Source organism: Cetorhinus maximus, chromosome 19, assembly GCF_964194155.1.
Source record: "Cetorhinus maximus chromosome 19, sCetMax3.hap1.1, whole genome shotgun sequence".
NCBI classification, from domain to species: Eukaryota; Metazoa; Chordata; class Chondrichthyes; order Lamniformes; family Cetorhinidae; genus Cetorhinus; species Cetorhinus maximus.
In genome coordinates this window covers 40305031-40332614 of record NC_135897.1, presented here as the reverse complement: position 1 = coordinate 40332614, position 27584 = coordinate 40305031, and the positions used below count along the sequence as shown (strand labels likewise).

The following is a 27584-nucleotide window of genomic DNA, read 5'->3' as shown; positions in this document are numbered from 1 at the left end:
CTCTGGAGTGGAATCTCAATTTCATGGTTAAAGTTCAGTGCTTTTTCTCCTTGGCAGCTATCTTCTGAGTAATTGCTTCACTTCCATGGATTCAACTCCTTGCCTGTTTATGGAAATTCCTCAGTTAATTTGCTTGTCTCATTGGCTACATATGCTCTGCAGTTTCAAATACAGCCTCAAAATCCCAACTTTTGTTGACTACCACCTTGTAGTTGGATGGATGTGACCAAGGAAGTACAACAGGGATCAGTCCTGGGTCTTCCATGATGGGTTTAGGAGAATGAAGTTAGACTCAGATATCTATCTATCATGCTGCATTATCTGTCTGGGTACTCATGACAGTTTTCTAGAATGTACATTAGCTTTCAATATTTTAAACATTGGGAAAACACTGCTGCTTGACATAATCAGTCATATAACAAGAGTTTGGTGTTAGGAGGCTGGGAGGTAAATAGACAATCACAGGTTCCTCCTTTAGCATGTAATATCCTATCTTCTTAATTATATCAAACCAATTGATGCAGTTGATTTTTTCAAGACCCTTAACTATGCAAGTAGACTTGTTGAACAGAAAGCAAATTATCCTAAAGGATTTGAATCATCAAATCGGAGTATTCCATTAATTACAACACTGCTGGGAACATTTTATGTGGACCTATTCATCTTTTTGATAAGGATTCCAAACTACCTTTCAGTTATCATTCCAAAACTTATGCAATGGATATAGGGCATGAATTTCCTTGCCATTTTCAGGGCATTAACAATGTATGAATGGTGGAGGAAAGTTTGCCAGGCAACAGGATCACATGGAAGCCAATTCCACCTGATTGCCCCCATTAAAATACTCTGCAAAAAGTGAGATGAAGTCAGAAGTGGCAAGCAATTACTATTGGACAATGCAAATAACCGTCAAAAACCAAGAAGGTAAAAGCAACTATTGTAAACCAACAAGGGTTTATAAAAACTAGGTCAAGCCCAATAAATTTCTTTAAGGATATTCTGGGTATCCTTAGATTGATGGTAATGGAGTGGATTTTTACTGCTTGATTATTAGGGGAAATTTGATTAAATAGATTAAATAGAAGGTACCACCCTTCAGACAGCTGACAAGTCCAGGGAAATGTCTGTTCCCCTGGACTGGTTATTGTTCTTTGCATTCAGTTCATGTGCTCTGACACTGAAAATCATATTACAGTAAGAAAGATACACAAGTGTCAGGAATAGATTTTTTAACCCTACTTTAACTTTAAGCCTGCTAAATTGAACATGAAAACCTAAACCAAAAATAAAATTCTATTTACCCTGTAGTATTGTGGTGACTAGTCTAGCAGAGCAACCACAAATACGGTTGGCCAAAGTACTCGAGTTAGGAAGAGGAAATCAGTCAAGGTTTCTTCTGATAGATATCTAATGACTCCTATTGAAAATGCATCTGCATGAATGAGGTTCTAAGATTTAAGAATGTGCTATTACTGCCGAGGCCCACACCCAATCAAATTAGGCAAGATACCAGAGGACTGTTGGAGCCATTACCAGCCTCAGGAGTCAATACCTTCAGGATAGTAGTGGTAGAGAGTAAATTGGCAAGAAAGAAAAATACTGTATTGATAATCCATATCCATATTAAATTATAGTTCTCTAATTCATCGGTAAAGGTGATATAAAATTGTCTCATTAATTTAAAAAGGGGAGAGTATCACTGTCAGAACTTCCTTTGTAAAACTAAAAGAGTTTAAAAAAGTTTGCCTTATTTTCTTCTACCCATTTTCTTTAAAGCTTTTTTTAAAAACGGTGGTTAGTAGCATTAGCAGCAGAATTGGCATGAGAAGGCAATCTCATCAGTGTGAGCTGAATTCACAAATTAAAGGCTGAAATGACACATCACTAAACCATTCTGAGCTAATAGGTTTATCCCTACTATGGTGGTTCAACTGCCTCACACAGTGAACTCAGTGACTCCTCCAGACTACTTCTGCTTGTCGTCAGCATTCATTGTTTAAACAAAAGGACAGAAGTAGATAGGGAAAACATTGAAAGGTAATCATAATTCTCTTCAATCACTTAATTTTTAACTTTGCATTTTCAAGGTGGAACCAACACTGGAAAGATTTACCTCTGGCTGGAGATCAAATCTGAAGTCCAGTTTTTCAGACCTTTGAGGCTAACATGTCTGAGGATTGGCAAAGACAAACCTTTACACATTTTTAGCCTCAAGCTAAGAGTTCGACAATAGAACAAGTTATTTCATTTGTGAAGCAAGTAACTCGATCTTTTACAGACAAGATAGCTTATTTGCTGCGCTCTAGTGGTTGAATAAAAATAGGTTTGAAAACTTCAGCTCTTTCCATCATCTCTTTCCCTGTTCATTTTATTTAGAATGTTGTATTTTATTTGACTGTTTTTGTTATTCAAGCTAATATTCCTAAACAGTACTCTAAACACAGTACATTAAAATTTGGACTTGCCATGGATTTTCCTGACATGTTGCAAGGCCTCACTGGTGTATTTCCTGGGGGCATGTCGAGGCATCTCTTACTGCACCAGAAACACCAAAGAGTTGTACTATTGGTGGTTAAAAGTTAGAGTAAAGCACACTCCAACATGGCAAATAATTTTAAAATTCAGGAAGAAGGTCTCAAACAGTCATTAGGCCCCAAGAAGTTCATGCAAAGATCCTTGCGCCTGTTTTTGGCATGGGTTCTGGAAGCCTATACTGGAGCCTTTGCCCATATGGCAGGTGGCACACTTCCAGCGTCAAATATGTGCTTTCTGCCCACCATTTTGGATATTAAGGCCTCCAGGCCCACCATCAATTAATTTATACATTAAGTTAATTTGAGACAATTCTGATAAAATGGCTCACAAGAGTCCTGGGGAAAAACAAAGGGGTTGTAATTCAATATCATGATTTCACTGATACTCTCACATCAACAGAAATACTTGATTGAATTATGCCTTCACATTCACTATCAGACATTTATTATTCTGTATGTAGTTTTCTCATATTCTGTGTAAATGGTAAATTTTGGAAAAGATTGTACCCATTTACACATATTTTAGAAAACTTATAGTAAAGTTATATTTTAGCCAAGGGAGCATCAGTACATACCAGTCAGACAGTTATAATTCAGACGTAAATCGTAGTATAATAATATGCATGTTGGATGTCAAATGTGCCTCAAAAAGAAATTAATCCCACACAGTTAGGATTTGTTCCTAAAATACTGAAACTTTGAAGGAAATAGAGACAGCCAGAGAAGTGAGGGAAGAGATAGGTACAATTCTTTTTTATAGAATCTCAGAATTTTAAGAAGTCCTGGGAATAATGCAGTAAAAAGATACAGTTGGAGTGATTAGTGTTACCCAACAGAATGGAAGATGCTCCAGTTTCTCGGAATGACTAACACTCAAGATTGGTTACAGTGAAATTGATAAAGAATGGCTTATGTTTATTTAGTGTCTTATCAAGTCTCTCAGAAACATTGTTCCAAAGCATTTCACAAATAACTATTCAGCAGTGCACCATCTATTGTTTTGTAGGCACACCTGGCAGCCATTTTGCATTCAATCAGATCCAACAAATAGTAGTGAGATGTTTTATTTTGGTGGTGATGTTTGACGAAGAAATATTTGCTGGGACACCTCTGTTCTTTGAATGCATGACATGGGGCTGGATATTCACAGAGTCAGGGAGACTCTGCGGACCTTTAAGAAATGGAGGATGGGACCCAATTCCGAGATTCCCAGTGTGACCATTCCTGGTGCCCCCAGTTTTTGCCAGCACAGAAGAGTGCAGACATTTCTGACCTGGCCGGCTCCATTGCAGGGGTAGGCATCTCCTAGCCCCCATGCAATTTTTGTGGAGTCAGGCCAGCTTCTGGATGACTTGTAGTTCGCAGCCCCTTGGTGGAGTTCTGAATAATAGTCTTAATGCAGAAACCTTTTGAAAGATAAATTCAGAAGGTCTTACCTTTTCCTCGTGCCCCTCCACTCACCCTAATGACTCCTCATACCTTCCATGTCAACCTATGCCCCTCCATCCACCTAGTATACACTTTGTACAGAACCAGTGAATCCTATAATAACAATGCATATGTGGAAAAGCTTAAAATGCCAACCATTCATAACTTTATTTAAGAGAAAAACTGCTGTAGGGTATGAGGGGCAATTGGGATTGGGTGGAGGGGCATGAGTTCACATGGAAGGTAAGAGGGGTCACTGGGGGTGTGTAGAGGAGCATGGGTTGGCATGGAGGGTGTATGTGGCCATTGGAGGTGTGTGGAGGGGCATAGGTTGGCATGGAGAGTATGAGGGGCCATTGGGGGTTCATGCTGTATGGATGGGGCATGGGGAGTGGGTGGGGGGAGAGGGAATGTGAGGGGTGAGGGCTAGAGGGCCTACAATTGAACAAAAAAACCAGGACCAAGTCCCAGAGAACCGAGACAGGTCTTTTAACCAGTCCACCTTAGCATGCTGCAGTCCGTGGCCACTTCTAATCTGCTTCTGGGTTTGGATGTCCAATTCCAGCATGCATCCGTCGCCCCAGCACAAAAATTGTGCCATCCGAGGCGGGCCGCTAAGCTGGGAAATTTCCTGAATCCAACTACCCGCCTTTAACATGAAAATGCAGTTCATGATTTTTAAAATCTGAACCTGTAGTTGTGTCCTTGGTTTACCATCTGATGTTAATGTCAGCACATCTGACAATGCAGACACATTGGAGACAATATTTGCAAAATGAGCACAGGGACAGACAAATTTAGTGATTTTACAGGTTGCAGAATATGCACATGCACGAACAATAGTCAACTACTTTGAGATATATTTGGGGAAAGTATCTTATTCTATGATATATAGTACTAATTTCAAATTAACAGAACAAACCATTCTGCTCACAAATTCCAATGTATTTGTTTAATTGTGGGGGTTTATAGCTTCATATTATGTCTGGTAAGTAATTAACAGTTGGATACCTGTATTACAGATAGAAGTGATGGAGGTTGCACTGGATCAATTTGGCTCGCCCAATGAAAGAAAAGTTGCCATCATTGACAAAAATCGAGATCTGTACATTTCTTCAGTGCGTAGATTTGGGAAAGAACAAAAAATCATCAAAATTGGTAGGTAGTGCAACGGTTAACTTATGTTCAGTGAAAATTGGTCTAACCATGAATTTGTATCTTTGGCTGGTTTATCGCCTATCTTCACTTAGGCCTTCCCATCATGTTGATAGGACCCACGTCCTGTTCTCTCGACACTATTCCCATTAATCTGCTGGCCAGCTAACTTCCCTTCCTGGCTCCTATTTTAGCTCATATTATTGGCAGTTTTCCCTCCTTGGGAATTGTTCCTCTCTCTTTCGAATCTGCCATCATCACCCCTCTTCTCAAAAAAAAATCAACCCTTAACCCTTTGATCCCTGCAAACTACCGTCCCATCTCCAACCTCCTTTCTTCTCCGGAGTCCATGAATGTGTTGTCAGCTCCCAAATCCATGTCCTTCTTTCTTGAAACTTTGTTTAAATTCTTCCAGGCAGGACCCCTACCAAAACATCTCTTACCAAAGTCACAATTGACATCCATGTTAATTGTGACAAAGGTAAACTATCCCTCCCCATCCTTCTCAACTTGTCTGACATACTTGATCACGGAATTCTGCTCCAACACCTCTCTACACCCAGCTAGATAGGGAATTGAAGTTTAATCTCCTGGAAAGTGCTGCCAGCAACCGAGAAGAAAAATCAGGGCACAACTAATAATACTTTTGTTCATTAGTTGTAAAAATACTGGAGCTTGGAAAATTCAGAGTTAGCAACCCTTTGTTTGATGTTCCTTGTGTAGTACTACACAGTTGCTTGAATCTTCAAGATAAATGTATTAAAATTGAGAAAAATTTTAGTTATTAAAAATGAAACAATATACTTTTAACTAAGGTATTTTTTGTTTTTATTCAGGTACTATGGTGCACTCTATAGCTTGGAATGATAAGGTCAATATATTATGTGGAATGCAGAATATGCATTTCGTTGTTTGGTATTATCCTAACACAATCTATGTGGACAAGGAGCTTCTATCCAAAACAATTTATGAAAAAGATGCAAGGTAGAACTATTCTCTGCAAAGTTCAAAGAATGATTGTATGCTCTCTTTCCACAAATTGCAAAAGGAACATGAAAGTGCTATGTCCATCCATGCCAACCTTAACTCTCAAACTTACCAGGAGAAATTTAAGGAGATATATCATTTACAGTTGGAAATGTTGGGCTAAAAATGCCAGCAATGTGTTTGCTCGGCGTTTGTATGACATTTTCCTGGCTGTTATTTGAATAGATGTTCTTACAATCCCAATAGAGAATGATAACTTTCAAAAAGATATTTGAATTTCCAGTGACTGACTGGAAGGATTACAAGACAAGATTTCAAGCTTTAAAACTTTTGTTGTAACAAACAAGCCTATAAGCAACATTGACTAAACACTATTTCAGTAGGTAACTTATACTCTAAACTATAGAAAAGCTTCCTTATTTTTCTTTCAAAACAACTGAACTCCCACCCCCCACTATGGTTATATTTACTCTGTGTCTTTAAGTGGACATTTAATTCTCCAGGAAGCAGTCCGAAGCTATTCTCAACTCCTGATAGCATGCTTCCTTTTTCCTTTTACAGCCAGGTAACTTCTAATCTCTGAACTGACTTCCATGGTGAGGGTTACCCTGGAGCTTCCTCTATCTAGCAAAACTGAGGCAAATCTTCCAGCCTCATTTAAATCCTCATAGACTTGGTCTGTTCAATCTGAGGTCGCATCAGCATTCTGCATGGTGAACAATAGAGACTGGCTGCCTCGACAGTAATGTGAATCGCATGAGCCTTGTATCCAGGTGGAAATGCTAATTAGCTATCATCTAGACCCCCAACTCAATTCTATCGTGAAAATAAATAAGATAGTTTAAAGTATAATCATTTATAAAGCCTGACATTCCTAACACCTCCCTGTGAAACCTGCAGACTGAAAGGCTATCCACCGTCAATACAGCTGCCCTGGACATAGTTTATAGGTGTGAATAACATGCATCTTCTTCCCAGAAAGACAACCTGGGCCCTCTTTTAAGCTTTAACAACCAAGCCACTCAAGCTTGTTGTCAGACAGAATTCAGAACTGGTCAAGTGACCCCTTTCAGTCCTCCATTTTATCCTAAATTAAAGAGACAGTCCCAAAACATTACAATCTTACATATTTGTAATAATGTAATTAAAGCGTAGGACAGAATAGTAGCAAATGAGGCATTTAGGCATTTGAATCTATTGAGGCTTTGTTTTGTTTTTGCAGTGAATTTGGTAAAAGTCCTCAGATTGTCAACTATGTGGGAAACCAGGTGACAGTCAGAAGAGCTGATGGGTCACTGATATGTACAAGTATATCACCCTATCCTGCTATTCTACATGAATATGTTAGTGCCTCACGGTGGGATGATGCTGTTCGTCTGTGTCGCTTTGTCAAGGTATTTGCAAAAGTTTTGATGTAAATTAATTTGTGGAAAATTAATCATTGCAGTATATAAATACTAATATTCAGTTTACTCTAAAATACCATTGTGTTAACATGGAGGTACATATTGTAGATAATGATAAAAGTATATATTATACTTAAAAAAGCAATGACATGTAGAAAAAAAATCACTGGCCCAAAACTTCCAATTGGCCTTGTGCTCGGCGTTGATCAGACAGAAAACTACCCAGTTACTTACATACATTGAAAAGGCTCGGACTTCCAGTGTACAATGCAGAAGAATTCTGTCAGCCCAGGAATCCTCACAGAGAACAGCGAACAGAATCAATGCTGAAGCCACGCCCCCTTTTTAAGGCATTAGCTGCCATATGGTAACTTTGAATGTCCAATATGAGTGTGAGTGAATGGGTAGGGTGGGTGAGTGGGTAGGGTGTGTAAAGTACATGGATAAGTGGGTGGCATGTGGGTAGGGTGGCAAGTGGTTCAGATGTTAGGTGGGTCCGGGGGTAGTCTGATCATGAGGGGTTGTCAGGTTGGGGGCTAGTCAGGTTGGGTTGGGGTGTCGGGGTGAGTAGTTGGGTGGCGGGGCCAAGTCGGGTTGGACTGGAGATAGTTGGGGTGGCGGGGGAGAGAGGTAATCAGGGGGGTTAGGTAGTAGGGGCTAGTCAAGTTAGGTCGGGGGAGGATTCAAGGGTCAGGAGGGTAGTCAAGGGGTCGAAGGAGGTAGTTGGGGTTGAGTGGATGGTGGTGGGGGGTGTGGGTAAGTTGTATAGTTACCAAGGAGTTAGACCAGGATTTTTCTGTCTAACATTTCCTGGATAGCTCTCCAGGTAAATAAGTTGGACCTGTTCCAAAATCTCTGACTCTAATTCAGAGTCAGAGACATTTTTGGAAGGTCCTGGGGAGCAGGGGAATTGCCCTTCAGTTCAAACTTCTTGGGCAATTCCATAATTCCCATGGAGTCAGTGCACTGGAATGTCTGTGGGGTCCTGACATGCAGCTTGGGTACACATCATGTCTCCAATGATCCAGAAACTGGTAGATCTGTGCCAATGGGTGGAACTTGCCCAGAATTGCACTAAGTGCGGTAGCGGGCGGGTAAAATGGAATCCTACCAACGAAAATAGCAGGCTTTCACGCCATATCATCCCAAGCACGCCTCATTATTTATTCATTCCCGAGAAACACCAGCTTCCATGGCGGGTGGGATCTCATTCGCCTGCTCGCCATCACCCCACTGTTGCATCACGCCGGTCGCCATCTTTAAAAGGCAGCCACCGCAAAGTGCTCATCGCCACCAGCTCACCACCGCTGCCCGAGAGCCATGGCCCGTAAAGGAAAAAAGACTGCAGCCCCCCGCTTCAACGATGGGTCCCTCAAACAACTGCTGGATGCCATGGAGGCCCGCCAGGATGTGCTCTTCCCCCGCTCTGGCCGCAGGATGGGCAGCAAAACCACCAACCCGACTTGGGAGGCGGTGGTAGTGATGGTCAGCGCAAACGCCCTGCAGAGGAGGACAGCCACCCAGTGCTGCAAAAGGATGAATGATCTCTTCTGTTCCGCCAGGGTAAGTCACTCTTTTCATTACTCCCAACACTCACACTCACAAACCCATCACACATCCACAGGGCCCTCACTCACTGCCAGTGCAAGGGACATCACCATTCACTCTTCCACACACACCATCATTGTCCTCATCCCGTCCATGGGACCACTCACCACCCATACAGGCCAGGCATACTTATCTGGCCCGGCAGGCATCCTGATACACTCTTCCCATCTCTATCCATGCAGGACTGGTCCACAACAGGAGGGAAAGGTCGCAGGCAGGTGGAGGGATGCCAGAGATCAAAGTTCTGAAAGAAATCGAAAACCAAGCCATCCAACTGGCCAGCGATGACCGGGACCAGTCCTGTGTGGACGGTGAGGTTGGTGCTGCTGTACCAAGTGAGGATCCAGCAGTGCAACATCCATCAGACAACCATGCCATGAGTTGTGTGTCATCTTTTACAGACCACTGCCATGCACTAATTATCTCTCCTTGCTTTTGCAGGCACATCTGCCAAACAGCCAAAAGAGTCCATGACCCAGGGCCTCCAGTCAAGCCTCGAAGAAACCTCTGAAGAGGAATCTGAAGGCACCCTCCCTGAAGACCCATCACAGCCTCACCCACACCCTCCACCAACGCAGAGACACATACCTCGGTAGGATGTAGCTTTAAAGTAGCCTCAGGATCACATTCTGGTGAGCACATCACACTGTCTGATCCACAGCAGGCGGAGGCAGGGACTTTCCAGGTCCCCGGCACTCGGAAGACTGCTGGAGGCCAGAACGTTGCTGAGTCCAAGTCCAGTGGCGAGCCTCTGGACTCGGTCATGCCAAAATTGCTGGAGCTGCAAAGGCAAGCTAGGGAATATCAGGAAGGGATGTCAGCTGCACTCCTCAGATTGCAAGGCACGATGGAGGAGTCTGTCCATCTTCAGGCTAATGACGGACAGACTCCTCCATCATGCCTTGCTCTACATGTCCCACCCCCCCTTAAACCAGCTTATATTTCACCTCTTTTCTATTTTTCCTTAGTTCTGTTGAAGAGTCATATGGACTTGAAACGGTAACTCTGTTCCTCTCTGCAGATACTGTCAGACCTGCTGAATTTTTCCAGGTATTTTTATTTTTGTTTTTGTTCAGGCTAATGTGTTAGCGCTGGCATTACAAAGCACCGAGGTCAACACTGATAGGATGGCAGCTGCCATGGAGACCTTGGTCCAGGACGTCACTCCTGCACTACTACGCGGGCTTAACTCCATTGCTGATGCCATAGTTGGCCTACAACAGTGTGTACGTGAGAAGGGTGCTGGGCAGCTCGATCTCCAGCTGCCCCTTCTGCTCATGGAGTCAGCCAGGGGCCCTCGGGCACCCATAGGGAGGAGGATCAGCAGGTCCATACTCCGGGGCCATGCACCCACATGACTCTGGGAGTGACCGGTCAATCCGAATCCCCTCTTCTGTGACCTCCGCAGCTGCAGCTCCACAGGCCAAGGAGGGTGCCACTGCCACACAGCAGGACCCCAAGAACAGCTGGGGCCCACCAAGTCTTGGCCCTCCAAAGGACACCCGCCAAAGTCATCACAGACAGGGCGTCACAGTCAGCAGGCTGCTTCCACCTCTACTGTGGATGTCTGGGGAGCACCAAGACGTTGCGGCAAGGTTAGGAAAGTGAGGTAAAAGTAGTTGCACAGCCTGGGCATGGGTGTTGATCACTTGTACATACTGTTCATTATTGTCAATGAACTCCTAAGAATGTCTCCCTACCTATGACTCCTTGTTCTGATGAGCAGTGTTCTTGTCACTCAGATGTGATTGACCTTTCTGTACAAGATAATAGGCAGCTGTCTCAGTCCAGGGCCTCTTCCCTGTGCTCTATGCAGTCTTCAGACCACAGTGATGGTCCAGCCTCACACTCGCTTGAAACATTACTGATGCCTGCACCTCGGCGGCGCTGGTCATTGCTGCCAGAATGTAGTGTGCAGGCACCACAGAGTTCTGTCATTCTCTCTCTGTGCTCTCAGCTCCTTTAAGGTGGGGCTGGCCCCCATCACATCAGCATCTGCGTCCAGTGATGCTGTGCACCAGCTCCTGAAGGGCTGAGATGCTGAAGGCAGACACAGCATCAGATGCGTCTAAAGTTTCATGGTTGCATCTCTGATCATGGAGCGCAAGTGAGCTGCCCTCGGCCAGACAGGAATTAGACATTCTCAGAGGCTATGTGGAGATCTATGGAGTGTCCTCACTGCATGTTGTCGTCATTCTCCTGCAATCGAGCGACTATTAGTTCGTTAGACTAATTAGGGCCTCCACGGCATCTACCTGACAGGAGCATTCTCACAGAGGATATTGGTGCTGCCATAATCCAGACTGGAGTCAAACGTTCACAACTGTGATGTGAGGTTTTATGGGGACACCTCATTGCATGTTGTCATCATCCTCCACAAATCTGGCAGCCATGATGGCCTCCCGAGCGCACCTGCCTCGTCTAGCCAGTGCGAGAGCCTCATCCCCATCGTTGTCACCACCGAGGACCCCTCACCCTCATCCCCGTCGGCCTCTTCCTCATCGGAGAAGTGCATCTCCTCCATCTCCTCCTCAGCCAGCTCCTCTCCCCAGGTTGTAAAGGGCGCAGCAGACGACGACGATGCATGACACCCTCTGCCGACTGTATTGCAGGGCTCCACCAGACCGGTCCAGGCACTGGAACCACATCTTCAGAATCCTGATGGTCTGCTCCACCAAGTTGCGAGCTGCTGCATGAGCCTCATTTTAGCATCGCTCTGCTGCAGTCTGAGGCCGCCACACGGGTGTCATCAGCCACGGCCTCTGCGGGTAGCCCTTATACCCAAGGATCCAACCCTGCAGCCTCTGTGAACCCTGAAAGACTGCAGGGATCTGTGAGCAACTCAGGATGTAGGCATCATGCACACTCCTTGGAAACCTTGAGCACACCTGCAGGATGCATTTCTGATGGTCACATACTAGCTGCATGTTTAGTGAGTGGAAGTCCTTGCAATTGATGAAGTCCACTGAGTGTAGCGACAGAGACCTGAGCACCATGAGTGCACTCAATCGCCTCCAGCACCTTTGGGAATCCAATGGCCCTTGCATCCTGGTTGTTCCAGTCCTGGGCGAAATGCACAAAGTTGTGTGCCATGGAGAAGATGGCATCAGTGACCTCATGGATGCATTTGTGGGTTGCGGATTGTGAAATCCCACAGAGGTCATCTGGGGCCCTGAAAGGAGCCACTGGCATAGAAATTGAGCACCGCTGTCACTTTCACAGCCACTGGGAACGGATGCCCTCCATGTCCCCTTGGCACCAAGTCCTGTAGTAAGTGGCAGATGTGAGCCACCAGGTCCCTAGACATGCGCAGCCGTCGGTGACACTGGTTCTCAGTCATCTCCAGGAATGGCAGGCGGCGTCTGTAGACCCTGGGTGTCGCTCGGCACCAACCAGCCATGGCTCGCTGTTGCTCCTGGGCACCATGTGTGGGAGCCCCTGCTGCCCCTTCTTCATGAGGTTGCTGCTCCTGCCTTTGCGCAGCCAGGTGCCTCAGTTGCTCTCTCCTCCACCTTCTACAGTCTCTGTAGGCCATCAGGCATACAGCTAGGTCACCAGGACCCATGATCCTGACGTGGTCCTCCTGTGGCATGAAAGAGAGAGAGAGGTGGTTACCATCGCTGCACTTAGCACCTTTCCTGGCCCTGTGTGACCACCCTTAATGCTTCCTGGAGAGTGCTGGTCACCCCTCGAATGGCCAGAGCTGAGTGCGCTGCATGGCTTCCCTGTCAACCTGCAACATGGGGGACACTGGTCCAAACTGGGATGCTGAGATTGCAAGGGGCTGTGAGCACCTCCAGCAGTGACTGCTACATGGCTAGTGTTGGTGAGGAGATTGTACAATGTGAGCAGTCCAACTGCTCCATGGTCTAATAAAGTGGTGGTGAACTCGAAGTCTGTGCCAGGGGGTTGCAGGGGCGGGGGGGGGGGGGGGGGGGTGGTTAGGTATGGAGCATTTGTTGGCCCTTTAGTGCCTCCACATTGCTTGCTTGGGTGGGCAGGCTAGGAGCCCGACCCAGTCATATCACTGTGGCTGTGCCTGATCTGTCTCAGTTGCAGAGGCATGGTCAGTTTATACAGGTGTCCCTAATGCATGGCCACTTCCCTTGCTTACCCTGCCTCCCACCTCGACTGCCTGTGCACGGGATGCAGCGCCAGGGCAGCACTTGACTCCACCCCACCTCCCAACAGTTGCCTCTGAGGCTGCCCAGCAGTTGCCCCACTCCCGGTGCCTGGGGCCTGTAAACAACAGGCAAACCATGGAGAATGTTGCTGCTCACTCACCTCAGTTCCCCCAAAGTGAAGGCCGCCAAGTGCACATCTGCCTGTGTGCTGTTGTGAAACACATTGGCGTGCTTTCCCGCCGACGTGGATGGATGAAATGTGGGGTTCCAAGAACCTGGCGGGATGGCCTTTTAATTATATGTTGATGTATTACAATTAGCTCCCCGCTGACCAATGGCGGGAAACGCGGCCCACCATCAGCAGGCTGAGTGGACAATCGCGACCTGCCTTCACGCCGTCGTGAAGCATGTCACGTCATATTTTCCACGCACGCCCGCCGCCAGCCAGCCTGGAAAATTCCGCCCAATAAGTCTGAAACAGATAGTTTTTCTTCTATAACCTTTGGTAAGTACATAGCATATAATGCCCACATTGTAGTTAAAACTTACCCACAATGTTGGTGGATCATCATGGTATTATATCTGTTCTTCTCAAAGGCCAACCTGTTAATCATGTCCTCGTTGCACTGCACTCATTGGGGCACACTTAGTTACCACTGTGTGAGGTATGGTGGATATTTGAAAATGTCATTGCAAATGCAACAATGACAGGTTAAGCTAATGAAAGTTCATTTTCTGTGCCCAAAAATATTAACCTAGAAGTTGCCTTTGCCAATGTTAGCAAATGAATGCTTTTGTTTGACATTCCTCTCTCCAGTATTTTAATACTAATGTAATCCACTTTAAAATAATTGAACATATTTGTTAAAACAACAACAAAACAATGCCATTAAAATGTATTAAGCATTGAATGGCTAATATTTCTGGGTTGTAAAACATTTATGGCTGCATAAACCTTACCAGTAAAAGTTTGACATGCACTATTTACATGGATTTGTTTCATTGTAAAGATACATTAGTGTGTGTTTTGCATTAATACGTCAATTGCTTATAATGACATTCTGCTTAATGTTGCAAGGAAAATTGCTCTCTGACAATTCTAATGCATCAGAATAACATTTTCCAGATGAAGGTATTCGTCAAAGTATTTGACAAGCAGCAAAAAAATATTTGCCAATATCTGATAAAAAGCAATATTTGCTTTCCAAGTAATTTGAATATTACCTCCCTCCTGGCATCTTTTTTTGCAGGTGTGCATGTGCAACTTTCAGATAAAATAATTCCTCTGTAAAATGTCAAAATATGCTGAATCAGACAAAAGGGGAAACAAGAAAATTAACCATTTAGAGACTGCACAGAAGATACTGATGCAGCAAGGTTCAAATTGAATATGCATTTGCACTTTTGACAAATCATATGTCCATTAATATATCCATTTTAAGTGAGTTAAAGATATTAAAATCTAAGGTCCTGAAATTCAAAGCAGGCAGAAGAGTGGGAAGTGGATGGATCACTCAACAAGCAATGTAAATTGAAGTGGAACCCAGTTCCATTGGTTTTCCACCCTGTACAAAGTGTCCAGTAAATTACAGTAGATGGGAGGTAAGAGTGAGCAATTCATCAGCTTACCCACGTTTGTCAAGGAGGGTATACCTAGGGGAGTTCACACACTACTGAGAAATTCTGCTCAGTACAACCTCATAAGGCCTCACACTAGCTCTCAGCAAGAGTTCTACTGACACATTTGAATAGGCCTCAGCACTTGGGGGATAAATAGTTTGTATCAAACATAAGAAATAGGAGTGGGAGTAGGCCAGAAGGTCTTGAGGCTGCTTCACCATTCAATAAGAATTCCACCATGGCAGTTTGTGGAAATTCAATTAATAAATCTGGAATTATGAAGCTAATCTCAGTAATGGTGACCATGAAACTATCATTGATTGTTGTAAAAAAGACCCATTTGGTTCACTACTGTCCTTTAAGGAAGGAAATCTGTCATCCTTACCTGGCCTGGCGTGCATATGACTCCAGACCCACAGTAATGTGGTTGACTTTTAGCTGCCCTCTGCAACGGTCTAGCAAGCCATTCAGTTCAGGGGCAATTAGGGATGGGCAACAAATGCTGGCTATGCCAACGACAATCACATCCCATGAATGAATTTTTAAAAACCCTATTCCCATATCCTTTGATTCCTTTAGTGCCCAAAAATCTATCAACCTGTCTTGAATATACTCATTAGCTGAACCTGCACAGCCCTCTGGGGTAGAGAATTCCCAAAAATTCACAACCTTCTGAGTGAAGAAATTTCTCCTCCGCTCACTCCTGAATAGAGGATATTTCCTCCTTCAGAGCAGCAGAGCAACGAAACTTTTTCTTTATGTCCAGTCATGATTGGACATCTGGCTCTCTCTATTGGGGCAGCAGTGGGCCATCCCAATATCTATTGCTGGATCAGGACAGCCACCAGTGAAACTCACTTATAGGCGGCCATGCAAATGACCCTATCCATGAAATTTGAAGCAGGGTCTGCGGCCTTTGCTTTGGGCGGAAGGAGTTACACTGCACTGATGGAGTTGCACCGTCACATTTCAGCCTCTTAAGATTTCAAACAAAAATTGAAGATTTATTCCAGGAAAAATTACAGTGGCGAATATATACCTTAAACTTGAAATCAAAGCTTGCCTGGAGATAAGTCAAGATGGTGATTAGATGCTCTTAAATTTCCCTACGGGTAACTGAAATATGAACATAAGCACTTACAGTGGAGAAGCTTTGGAACGTAAGAACATGCAGATATAAGTTTTTTATATATTTTACAAGTACACACACCTAGATATATAGAATGAAAACCAGACAACTGTTTCTTTCATCCTTATTTATTTTTTTATGGAAGTTGAATTTTGAAAGTAAACAAGCATGACTGAGGGAAACAGGCAGGGAGCGCTTAGGGGAGAGGGAGCAAAAGAAAGAGAGACAGAGAGACAGGGCTAAGAGTAAAAGAAAAAGAGAGTTGGGTTGAGAAACAGGGTTGAGAGAGAAAGTTGATGAGGGACTGAGAGAGGGGTATAATTGTCAGTGCTCATTGTAGCTTTTGAGGTCCCTGTCACTCACATGGCACTGCATCTGTCTTCCACTTCTCCCCATCTAGATTCAACAAAATTGAGGATTCATGTATCCAGTTTGCACTGCAACATGTTATGCGTGTTCTCATCAGCAAATCCTAGTGACACATGGAACAGTTTCTGTGGCTTTTTCATGGCTTGAATGAGCTTGAATGAGTAGTAGTTGTGACCATTTGACCCTGCATCCTTCGTGGATACAGATAGCAGCACCTAAAAGAGGAGAAAAGAAAGAAGACCTGGAGACAGACAGCAATGCCTAAAAGAGCAGTAGAGAGGAGGACCCAGAGGCAGGCAGTGGCACCTAAAAGAGCGGGAGAGAAGAGGACCCAGAGGCAGGCAGCAGCACCTAAAAAAGTGGGAGAGAAGAGAACCTGGAGACAGACAGCAGAACTAAAAAAGCTACCTAAACCATGGCTCCAGAGCGGACCAACCACATTCTGAGAAAAATCAAAGTGTGTGCCATAGGAAAACAGGTGGTTGATTGGTTGGTGAATATTTTTCCCATTTGTCTTTCAAAAGTTGGGTCATTTTAGTAATTGTAAGGTTTTATTAGTAGTAGTAAGGTTACTAATAGTAGTAAAGTTTGTTGGGTTGGCTGGTGAGTATTTCCTATTTATCTTAACTAGGGAATTTCAATTTCAGTAAGTAGAACATTTATTGAAATAATAAGAATATAAGCACAGAGAGATATTAATTAAAATTTGCTCAGTAAAATAATTAATTAAACTATAAAGATAGCAGGGCAAGTGATGTGTGAGGGAAGCTGTGATAAATTAAAGAGAGAGAGCAAGGTAGCAATGAGAGAATGGATAATTTGAATGTGGCAGTAAGGGACAGAGTGTACAAACTTAAGAGTGCAGCAGCAGATAAGGATAGAGGTTGCGAAAATGATAAAAAGATAGAATTAAAGGCACTGTACTGGAATGCATGCAGTATTCACTTTCTGAATTTAAGGCATATGTGGAAGTAAACAGCTATGATCTAATTGTCGATTCAATTACATTGGCAAGGTCCAATACTTCTCGGCCTTTGGCTAAGATCAAGGGCAGAATTTTCTGTTTGTCAGGCGGGCGGGCCTGACCCAATCACAGGCTGATGCGGAGCCAATCGCCGCCAGCGATCGGGGCCGCACCGCCATTTTACATGGGTGGGCCAATTAAGGCCCGCCCAGCATGACATCCGCCGGGAAGCGCTATGCGCTCCCTGTGCGGGCGGGGGGAGTCCCTAAAATCTAGATTGTGCTCTTTCGCGCATGCGCACGAAGGAGCGCACATCTCCCTGAGGCTAAGTGCAGCCTCAGGGAGATCACCTCGACTTTTAAAAATATTAAAAATAGAGAAAAGAAAAATCCCTTACATGTCCCCTCATGTGACAATGTCACATGAGTTGGGACAAATTCATAATTTACAGAACAACTTTATTACAATTTTTAAAACCCTACATGAAACCTCATCCCGCCACTTGATGAGGTTTCATGTTTTTTCCAGTTGCCGCTGGGGCTCCTGGCCGACCCGCCAACCTTAAGGTTGGATGAGCAGGTCCTTTAATTGGTTAATTGATCTTGTCAATGGCCTCAAGTGGCCATTGACAGGTCTGCGGGCCCACAGCTGATTTTGCTGTGTCCCTGCCTTCCTGAAAATTTAAATGTGGCGGGGTGGCGTCAGGGGTTCCACCCGACGTCATCCCACGTCATTTTACGCGTCGGCGAGCAGGCCCCGCCCCCGCTCGTCGACGGTAAAATTCTGCCCCAAGTGTAGTATATGTTCTTATCAGTTTAATATTTGATGCGTCCCCTACCTGAGGGCCAAATATTAAATTGATTTTTGGGACAAGGAGATGGAACAGGGGCTTGCCCCTTCCACTGAAAAGAAAATCATCTGTTGACTAGTAATTACATTGTATAGCAATTACATTGTTAAGAGAATCGCATTGTTAAAAAAGGTGATGGGCACTGACTCACCCATAAATGGGTACAGCTGTGACAGTCCAGAGGGAAAGGAACCGGGAGTCTGTCACTATGTTGAGCTGGCTGAAGAATAAACACACCTGAGGTAAAAGACCAGCTTCAGATTCACTCTTCCCTTATATACAATTATTGGAGTTAACATTAATTGCCATTACAGAGATGTGGCTGCAGGGTGATCAAGGCTGGGAATTGAATGCTCAAGGCCATTTGACATTTAGGAAGGATAGGCAAAAAGGAAAAAGTGGGGTAGTGTTATTATTAAAGGATGAGATTAGTGCATTAGCGAGAGATGATCTTAGATCGGAAGATCAAGATGTGGAATCAGTTTGGGTGGAGCTAAGCAACAGCAAGGGACAGTAAACATTGGTAGAATTGTTTAAAACCATCAACCAGTAGTGGCAATGTAACTAATGGTATCAATCAGGAAATTAGATATGCATGTAACAAAGGTAATACAGTAATCATGGGGGACTTCAACCTACACATAGATGGGGTAAACCTAATTAGCACTAATCCTGTGGAGGGCAAATTCCTGGAATGTATATGAGATGGTTTTCTAGAGCAGTATGTTGTGGAACCAACTAGGGAATGGGCTATTTTAAATTTTGTTCTGGCCTTGGGGACTTATCCACCTTAATATTCTTCAAGACGTCTAACACCTCCACTTTTTTGATCTCAACATGATCCAGGCTATCTACACACTCTTCCCTAGACAAATCGACCGCGAAGTCCTTCCCTTTGGTGAATACTGATGAGAAGTACTCATTTAGTATCTCTCCCATTTCTTCTGGCTCCACACACATATTCCTACCTCTGTCCCTGAGTGGGCCTACCCTTTCCCTGGCTACCCTCTTGCTTTTTACAAATGTATAAAAGGCCTTGGGATTTTCCTTAATCCTGGTTGCCAATGACTTTTCATGACCCCTTTTAGCCCTCTTGACTCCTTGCTTAAGTTTCTTCCTACTTTCTTTATATTCTCCACGGGCTTCATCTGTTCCCAGCCTTCTAGCCCTTATGAATGCTTCCCTTTTCTTTTTGACTAATCTCACAATATCCTTCGTTATCCAAGGTTCCTGAAACTTGCCATACTTATCCTTCATCCTAGCAGGAACATGCCGGTCCTGAATTCTTATCAACTGATGTTTGAAAGCCGCCCACATGTCAGTTGTTGATTTGCCCTCAAACATCCACCTCCAGTCTAGATTCCTCAGTTCCTGCCTAATATTGTTATAATTAGCCTTCCCCCAATTAAGTACCTTAACCCGAGAACTCCTGTTATCCTTATCCACCAGTACCTTGAAATTTACTGAATTATGGTCACTTTTCCCAAAATGCTTCCCTACTGAAACTTTGACCACCTGGCCGGGTTCATTCCCTAATACCAGGTCCAGTATTGCCCCTTCCCTAGTTGGACTATCTACATATTGTCTCAGGAAGCCCTCCCGGATGGACCTTACAAATTCTGCACCATCCAAACACCTAGCACTAAGTGATTCCCAGTCAATATAGGGAAAGTTAAAATCACCCACCACAACAACCCTATTGCTTTTACATCTTTCCAAAATCTGCCTACATAACTGTTCCTCAATCTCCCGCCAGCAATTGGGAGGCCTATAGTAAACCCCCAACATTGTGACTGCACCCTTCCTATTCCGGAGCTCTACCCACATTGCTTCGCTGCATGAGCCCTCCGAGGTGTCCTCCTGTCGTATAGCTGTGATATTCTCCTTAACCAGCAGTGCAACTCCCTCACCTCTTCTACATCCCTCTCAATCCTGTCTGAAATATCTAAATCCTGGAACGTTTATCTGCCAATCCTGTCCATCCTTCAACCAAGTCTCTGTAATAGCAATAACATCATAGTCCCAAGTACTAATCCAAGCTCTAAGCTCATCTGCCTTGCCTGTTATATTTCTCGCATTGAAACAAATGCATTTCAGACCCCCAGTCCCACTGTGTTCAGTAATTTCTCCCTGCCTGCTTTTCCTCTGGCCATAATCACTAGTTCCCAGTCATTTATTTCACCTGCTGACCTATTGTTCTAGTTCCCACCCGCCTGCCATACTAGTTTAAACCCTCCTGACTGACACTAGCAAACCTTGCAGCCAGGATATTAGTGTCCCTCCAATGGGCAGATAAATGGACAGAAAACAAACAGTAAGAATAAGCGGGTCATTCTCAGGTTGGCAGGCTGTGACTAGTGGGGTACCGCAAGGATCAGTGCTTGGGCCAAAGCTATTCACAATCTATATCAATGATTTGGATGTGGGGACCAAATGTTGTACTTCCAAGTTTGTCAATGATACCAAACTAGGTGGGAATGTGAGTTATGAGAATGATGCAAAGAGACATCAAGGCAATTTAGAGAAGCTAAGTGAGTAGGCAAGATCATGACAGGTGGAATATTGTGTGGAACAATGCAAAGTTATCCACTTTTGTAGGAAAAACAGAAAGGCAGAATATTTTTTAAAATGGTGAGAGATTGGGAAATGTTGATGTCCAAAAGGACCAGGGTGTCCTTGTTCATAAGTTACTGAAAGTTAACATGCAGGTGCAGCAAACAATTAAGGCGGCAAATGGTATGTTGGCCTTTATCGCAAGAGTATTTGAATACATGAGTGAAAAAGTCTTGCTACAATTGTATAAAGCCTTGGTGATACTGCACCTGGAGTATTGTGTACAGTTTTGGTCTCCTTACCTAAGGAAGGATATGCTTGCCATAGAGGGAGTGCAACAAAGGTTTACCAGACTGATCCCTGGGATGGCAGGATTGTCCTATGAGGAGAGACTGAGGAGACTGAGCCTATGTTATCTAATGTTTAGAAGAATGAGAGGTGATCCAATTGAAGCATACAAAATTCTTACAGGGCTCGACAGGGTAAATGTAGGAAGGATATTTCCCCTGGCTGGTGAGTCTAGCACCAGAGGACACAGTCTTAGAATAAGAGGTAAGCCATTTAAGACCAAGATGAGGAGGAAAATCCCAGCAAGCATGTGAACGCTATGCAGATGCCTTGTCAGTTCCTATGGTTTCTATGGAGAGAATTTTCCCCCTGTTGGGGGGATTGTGCAGGGGTAGGCATGGACCTGATCGGTGCCCCCTGTCGCATCCGCGCTGCCATTTTATGTGGACGGGCCAATTAAGGCCCATCCAGTGTGACGTACACCCGGAAGCGCTGAGTGCTCCCTGTGCGGGCGGGAGGATGGGGGGTGGTGGTTCCCTGAGTTGGGGCCTGCGCTCTTTTGTAGTTTAAGTTTAAGTTTAAAAAATCTAAATAAAGAAAAGAAAAAATTTTAAGACACGTCCCCTCATGTGACAGTGTCATATGAGCTGGGACATGTCAATGAATTTTTAAGAAAAGTTTTTATTCAATTTATAAACACTTCATGAAATCTCATCCTGCCCGTGGATGAGGTTCCATGAAAAATGCAAAAGCTGGCTGGGTTCTTCGCCTGCCCGCCAACCTTAAAGTTTGACGGGCAGCTCAGTTTATTAGTTTAATTAGTTTTTAAATGGCCTTAATAGGCCTTTGACAGTTCAGCGGGCACACAGCCGACTCTGCTGCGCGCCCACTGAACTGAAAATCTAAATGACGCGCGGTGACGTCGGGAAGCATGCCCGAAGTCACCCTGCGTCACTTTACATCTCAGCGAGCGGGCCCCGCCCCTGCTTGCCAAGCCGAAAATTCTGGCCTATGAATATTTGATTCCTATAGCTTAAAAATGTGTACATATAAGGACCTTAATAATGTCATATGCAGCCTCATTGTGAGATAATTATATGATAACTGTTACTGGCAGTTACAAAAAAAGTCAATTTTCACATAGAAAAGAAGCTGTGCGCACAATATATAACATTCACTGATTTAGATTGGAAATTACATGGCTAACACATAATCTTGGAGTTCAAATAACTCGTAAAACATTTGAATGTCTTTCATCATTTTTGAATTAATTCAAGGGGCTGGATTTTAGCTGTCGGTGAGCAGGGGGCGGGGCCCGCTTGCCGACGTGCAAAATGACGCGGGATGACGTCGGGGGGAACTCCTGATGTCATCCCGCTCCATTTAAATCTTCAGGAAGGCGGGGGCACAGCGAAATCAGCTGTCCGCCCGCCGACTTGTCATTGGCCAATTGAGGTCATTGACAGGATAATTAAAACAATTAAAGGATCTGCCCATCCAACTTTAAGGTTGGCGGGCAGGCCAGGAGCCCTGGCAGGCTTCTGAAAAAAAATGAAACCTCATCCACCAGTGGGATGAGATTTCATGTAGGGTTTAAAAAAGTTTATTAAAAGTTTCAGTGAAATTTATTAATATGTCCCATCTCGTGTGACATTGTCATATGAGGGGGACATGTTAAGGATATTTTTATTTTTCTATTTTTAAAGCTTATACAACTGTCAGTGATCTCCGAGGCAGCATTTAGCCTCAGGGAGATGTGCACTCTTTCGTGCGCATGCGCGAAAGAGCACGCTCTCGCATTTGGGGAATTGCCCCCCTGTCCGCACAGGAAGCGCATAGCGGTTCCCGCTGGGCGGGCCTTAATTGGCCTGCCCACTTAAAATGGCAGCGGGGCCCGCTTCTCCGGTGGGGATCGGCTCCCCGCCCGCTGGAGATTGGGTTGGGCCCGCCCGCCCGACAGGCAGAAAATTCTGCCCAAGGTCTTTGTTTATGTTAATACTTTCCAACATAGACCAACAATTGATGTAGATTTTATATTACTTTTAGTGATTTTTGCATTATCTTTTTATCGTTTTGTGTTTGGTTGAAACTCTGTTAAGTGTTTGAAGCCTGAATTTGTACGTACATTCTTAATCATGTTTTTTTAATTTATTAATTCACGGGATGTGGGCATCACTGGAAGGCCAGCATTTACTGCCCATCCCGAATTGTCCTTGAGAAGATGTGTTGACTGCACTGTCTGGTGAAGGTATCCTACAGGGCTGTGAGGTATCCCACAGGGCTGTTGGGAGCTTCAGGATTTTGACCCAGCAATGATAAAGGAACACCATATATTTCCAAGCGAGGATGGTGTGTGACTTGGAGGGGAATGTTAAGGTGATGGTGTTGTTCCCATGCACCTTGAAGATGATACACACCTGAAACTGTCAACATCCTGTAACCTTACTGCAAATTCCTTTGTTATTTTCAAGTTGCTAAAACACAAGCCCTGCTGTTTTCCCATTATAATTGCAAGAGTAATATCAGTTTCTACAGGCACGCAACTATCCTAATTTGTCCCTAATTAGTGCTGGGAGTTCACAGAACGGCTGGTGTGGGAAATGGAAGGATGTAATGTAAGAAAAGCCTTTCTCACTTGGGGCTAAAATTCAACATTGTCATACTCTGGTCATAAATCCTCACTTAAGTGCCAATGACCAATACAACTTTCCCTCATTTAAAATTGTGGTAGTGTAAACATAGGTTTGATCTAATCATGACTATTTTACCTATTTGCATTTTTCTAAGTATCATAAAGGCACAAAGTATCTGTAAGCATGTCTTTGTTCCACGAGTGCAAAAGGATTTCGGGTATCTGTGATGGAGAAAATACTGCAGATCCAGTGCTATCTATATCAAAGTAACTAGAATTAAACTACAGTATTAGCAAATGGTTTGGCTATTTTTTTCAATAGTAACAGTGTTATTGTCCTACCCATGACACGAACTGTTGACATTTAAAAATAAATTTTAAGAGGTACAAGGAGGAACCACTGAATCACGATGGTAAAATACAGTATTGCATTCATCTATGCTATCACTCATCTAACTGCTTTATATGCTGTACTAGTTTTGTTCAATGTGTAAAACACTTCCCTAATTTACAGTTTTTCAAAGAGCTTTCACGTTGCAACTTGTATATCTGATTTACTTGTTTACTGTTGTTGCAACTTTCTTTCATTAAACTACCTCTTTCAATTTTGCTTTTCTTTCTGCCATTTAGACAACAACACCCGATGAGGTGAGTTTGCTTATGTCTGAAAGTAGATTTTCTTTGCCTTGTTTCATATTGTTTTATGACTGTGCTGCGTGTTGCGATATTCATTTCTTTGATTTTCTTTCATTTATACCTTAGCAACTTTTCAAATGAAGTAACATTTCAGGATTCTATAATTATTAAAGTACACCATGATTGAGACCTGACTCCACAAAACTCAACAGTAGTTTTTATAAGGATTACACAAGTTAAAAGCTAAATTACTCAATAGTACACTCCATAATATTTGCTTGAGAAAGTGTTATGGAAGCTTTTAGAACCAGGCCTTTAATATCCATATTTCATTGGACTTCCCTTTTTCCCCAAATGTTTAAAAGCTACATTCTAAACAATAATTGTTTAGAAAGGTAATATAAATTGTAGAATATTAATTCAATTCAGGCAATTTTAATTACTGCTGTACCTATCAATGCATTTTCCATTAAAGACTCATAAGATTTCCTGAAGAAACAATGTTTAAAACCCTAAAGGAGGGTTAGATATTTCATACAATGCAGGTACCTGCTTTAATGGAGAGTGCTGTTGGCTAGGTTTAAATTCTGTCAATGACCATCCTACTATCAGAAATCAGGTGTTGTTTTAAATATGAGCAGGGAATATTCAACATATTTCCTCAGAATTCCAAGCATGTAGTTAAAGTTTTAATGCCCACAGAGCAACAAAAAAACAGTATAATTGTAGACACGTAAACACCAGAAAGCTGTTGACTATCTGAAATATTCAGCAGTATCAGTGTTTACACGATTTTGTGAAGATATTGGTCTGAAATGAAAGTTGATCATGGCTACCATGTACACTGCCTGGAAGTGATTACAAGGCAGTAATTTAATTTCGCAGTTCAAGTGAAACTATAAACCATGAGAGAATGCTTGGGCAGTCATCCGAATCATAACATTAGTTCTGTAGCTTTAAAGTCATTCCCAAATATCTATATATTTTGTAATATCTATATGGTTTCATGTTTGTTATTTTTGAGTCAATTTTCTACTGGCAATAGCTGTAATTGTTAATGTCAGTGATTAGAGTGAGATCATTAAGAAGTTAATTATTGCAAATTTCAAGGAATTATCTGTTGGTGATTAATATTGGGGTTAGATGCTCTTTTACAGCAAAAGAGATGAGGGTTCTCAATAATTATAGTTTATAAAAGTCAGGTTCTCTTCTCAGCTCTCCTGTAGGGATGCAAATGTTTTGGGTGATAGTGTAAAGCTGGTAATAGGAAATTGGTAGACCATTGTACTGATTTTTTTCTCCCCAATTGACTTAAATGAGAAAGCGAATTGGATTGCATGTAAAACAGGCTGACAATTCATTAGCCTTCATTTTCCATTCGTGCCCAATTCGATTCAACCCCAATGACTTTATTCTACACTGCCTTTCAATACCTTATTCAAATGTTCATTTTTATGTCTGATCCTAGACAGTGAGTGTCAGCAGTTTATTCAGCTGTGGTGGGTATTATAGTTAAACCCATTTTTTTCACTGTCGCACTGAAATTCCTACTTTCCAGCAAGAACTGCTTGATAATGCGTAGGCATTCTTGGCACCTCTACCCCATTGCACCTTGGCAGCACTGGGCCTGTTAAAAATCAGGTAGTTTGGAGCTAATCCCAGCCAGCAAGAGGTAGGTCCTGCCCCTCCAGACCGCACAAAAATAATTTTAAATTTACCTTTGTGGACCTCTTCTGCAATACTGCTAAGTCTTTCATACAATGGGCAGAATTTTCTGCCTACTGGGCGGGCGGGCCCGACCCAATCTCCGGCGGGTGGGGAGCCGATCCCTGCTGGAGAAGCGGGTCCGGCCGCCATTTTAAGTGGGCGGGCCAAGTGTGACGCCCGGCGGGAAGCGCTCTGTGCTTCCTGTACGGGCAAGGGGGGAGGGAATTCCCCAAATGCGAGGTGCACTGTTTCGCGCATGTGCACGAAAGAGCGCACATCTCCCTGAGTCTAAGTGCTGCCTCAAGAAGATCGCTGACAGTTGTATAAACATGAAAAATAGAAAAAAAAATCCTTAACATGTCCCTCTTATGTGACAATGTCACACGAGATGGGACATGTTAATAAATTTCATTAAAACTTTATTCAACTTTTTAAATCCCTACATGAAACCTCATCCCGCCGGTGGATGAGGTTTCATGTTTTTTCAGAAGCCCACCAGGGCTCCTGGCCTGCCCGCCAACCTTAAGGTTGGACGGGCAAGTCCTTTACTTGTTTTAATGATCCTGTCAATGGCCTCAATTGGTCATTGACAGGTTGACGGGCCTGCAGCTGATTTTGCTGCGGCCCTGCCTTCCTAAAGATTTCAATGGAGCGGGATGACGACGGGGGTTCCCTGATGTCAGCCTGCATCATTTTGCGCGTTGGCGAGCAGGCCCCGCCCCTGCTCGCCGACGGCAAAATTCAGCCCAATGTGATGATACCCTCAGGTTGTTCGTCAAAATTGTAGTTGGGGACCTATATATGTCTTCGGACCTCACTTTGCATATCAAAACTACTAACCGAAACTGCCAGATTTTATGGACGTCCTGTAGAAGGCCCCTTTGAGAGTGGCAAAGCTCGGTACACCACGTAAGCAGGCAGTTAGTCATCTTCAGCCCACTGCCACCCTGTTTACATCATACAGCTCAAGTTCAATCACCACCCCACCCCACCCCCAATAATTATCACTGTTTTTCACAACACTGAAACCAATGCAATGATAGTTGAACAGATTCTACAAAGGGCAGGTGATCTGCTCCACCGGATAACCGCTCAAGTGAAGAATAATGTCTACCTCTGAGTACTTAATTAGTATTAATTGCTGACTCTTTTAAGCGCAATTCATTATTTTTTAATTACATTAAATATGTATGTTGAACTGACTAATTACATTCCTGTGAAGTAATATACTGGGAAGACAACTGAACAAATATATTTTTATTTGTTTATGTGCTTTATGTAAATAATTCCCAAATATTGCAACCCTTTTATGATCTTCTCTACTTCACCCAAATAAAATCTGGTGATAGATAATTAGGAGAAGCACACAATCTGTTATTATTACTTTTTGTATCAACAATACTCCATTTTTGGAATTCTGTCCACTCTAAAATGGGACCCTAATAATTTCAAACTGTAGTATGAAGACAGAATAATAGACCCCCATCTGACAGACGCCAGTATAATTAGTCTTATATCCCTGTTAATTATGCTTTTTTTGTTTATTTACTTTACCAAGATTTCAGCATTAACCCTATTTCTTGGATGTAGCTAA

At 43.5% G+C, this 27584-nt stretch overlaps 1 protein-coding gene and 1 pseudogene across 2 annotated transcripts in view; both read left to right on the top strand.

Moving 5' to 3' along the window:
* Positions 1 to 27584, top strand: part of ift80 (intraflagellar transport 80 homolog (Chlamydomonas)) — a 259291-nt gene that overhangs the window by 209249 nt on the left and 22458 nt on the right. Inside the window, exons 14-17 of one of the 2 annotated variants that reach the window (XM_078563766.1) lie at positions 4985 to 5120; positions 5954 to 6101; positions 7327 to 7498; positions 24278 to 24295. In XM_078563766.1, the coding sequence (XP_078419892.1) occupies positions 4985 to 5120; positions 5954 to 6101; positions 7327 to 7498; positions 24278 to 24295 (474 nt within the window). The remainder of the gene's footprint in view (positions 1 to 4984; positions 5121 to 5953; positions 6102 to 7326; positions 7499 to 24277; positions 24296 to 27584) is intronic. The other variant, XM_078563768.1, reaches the window with a different exon arrangement.
* On the top strand, positions 18104 to 18274 carry LOC144694317 (U2 spliceosomal RNA; annotated as a pseudogene).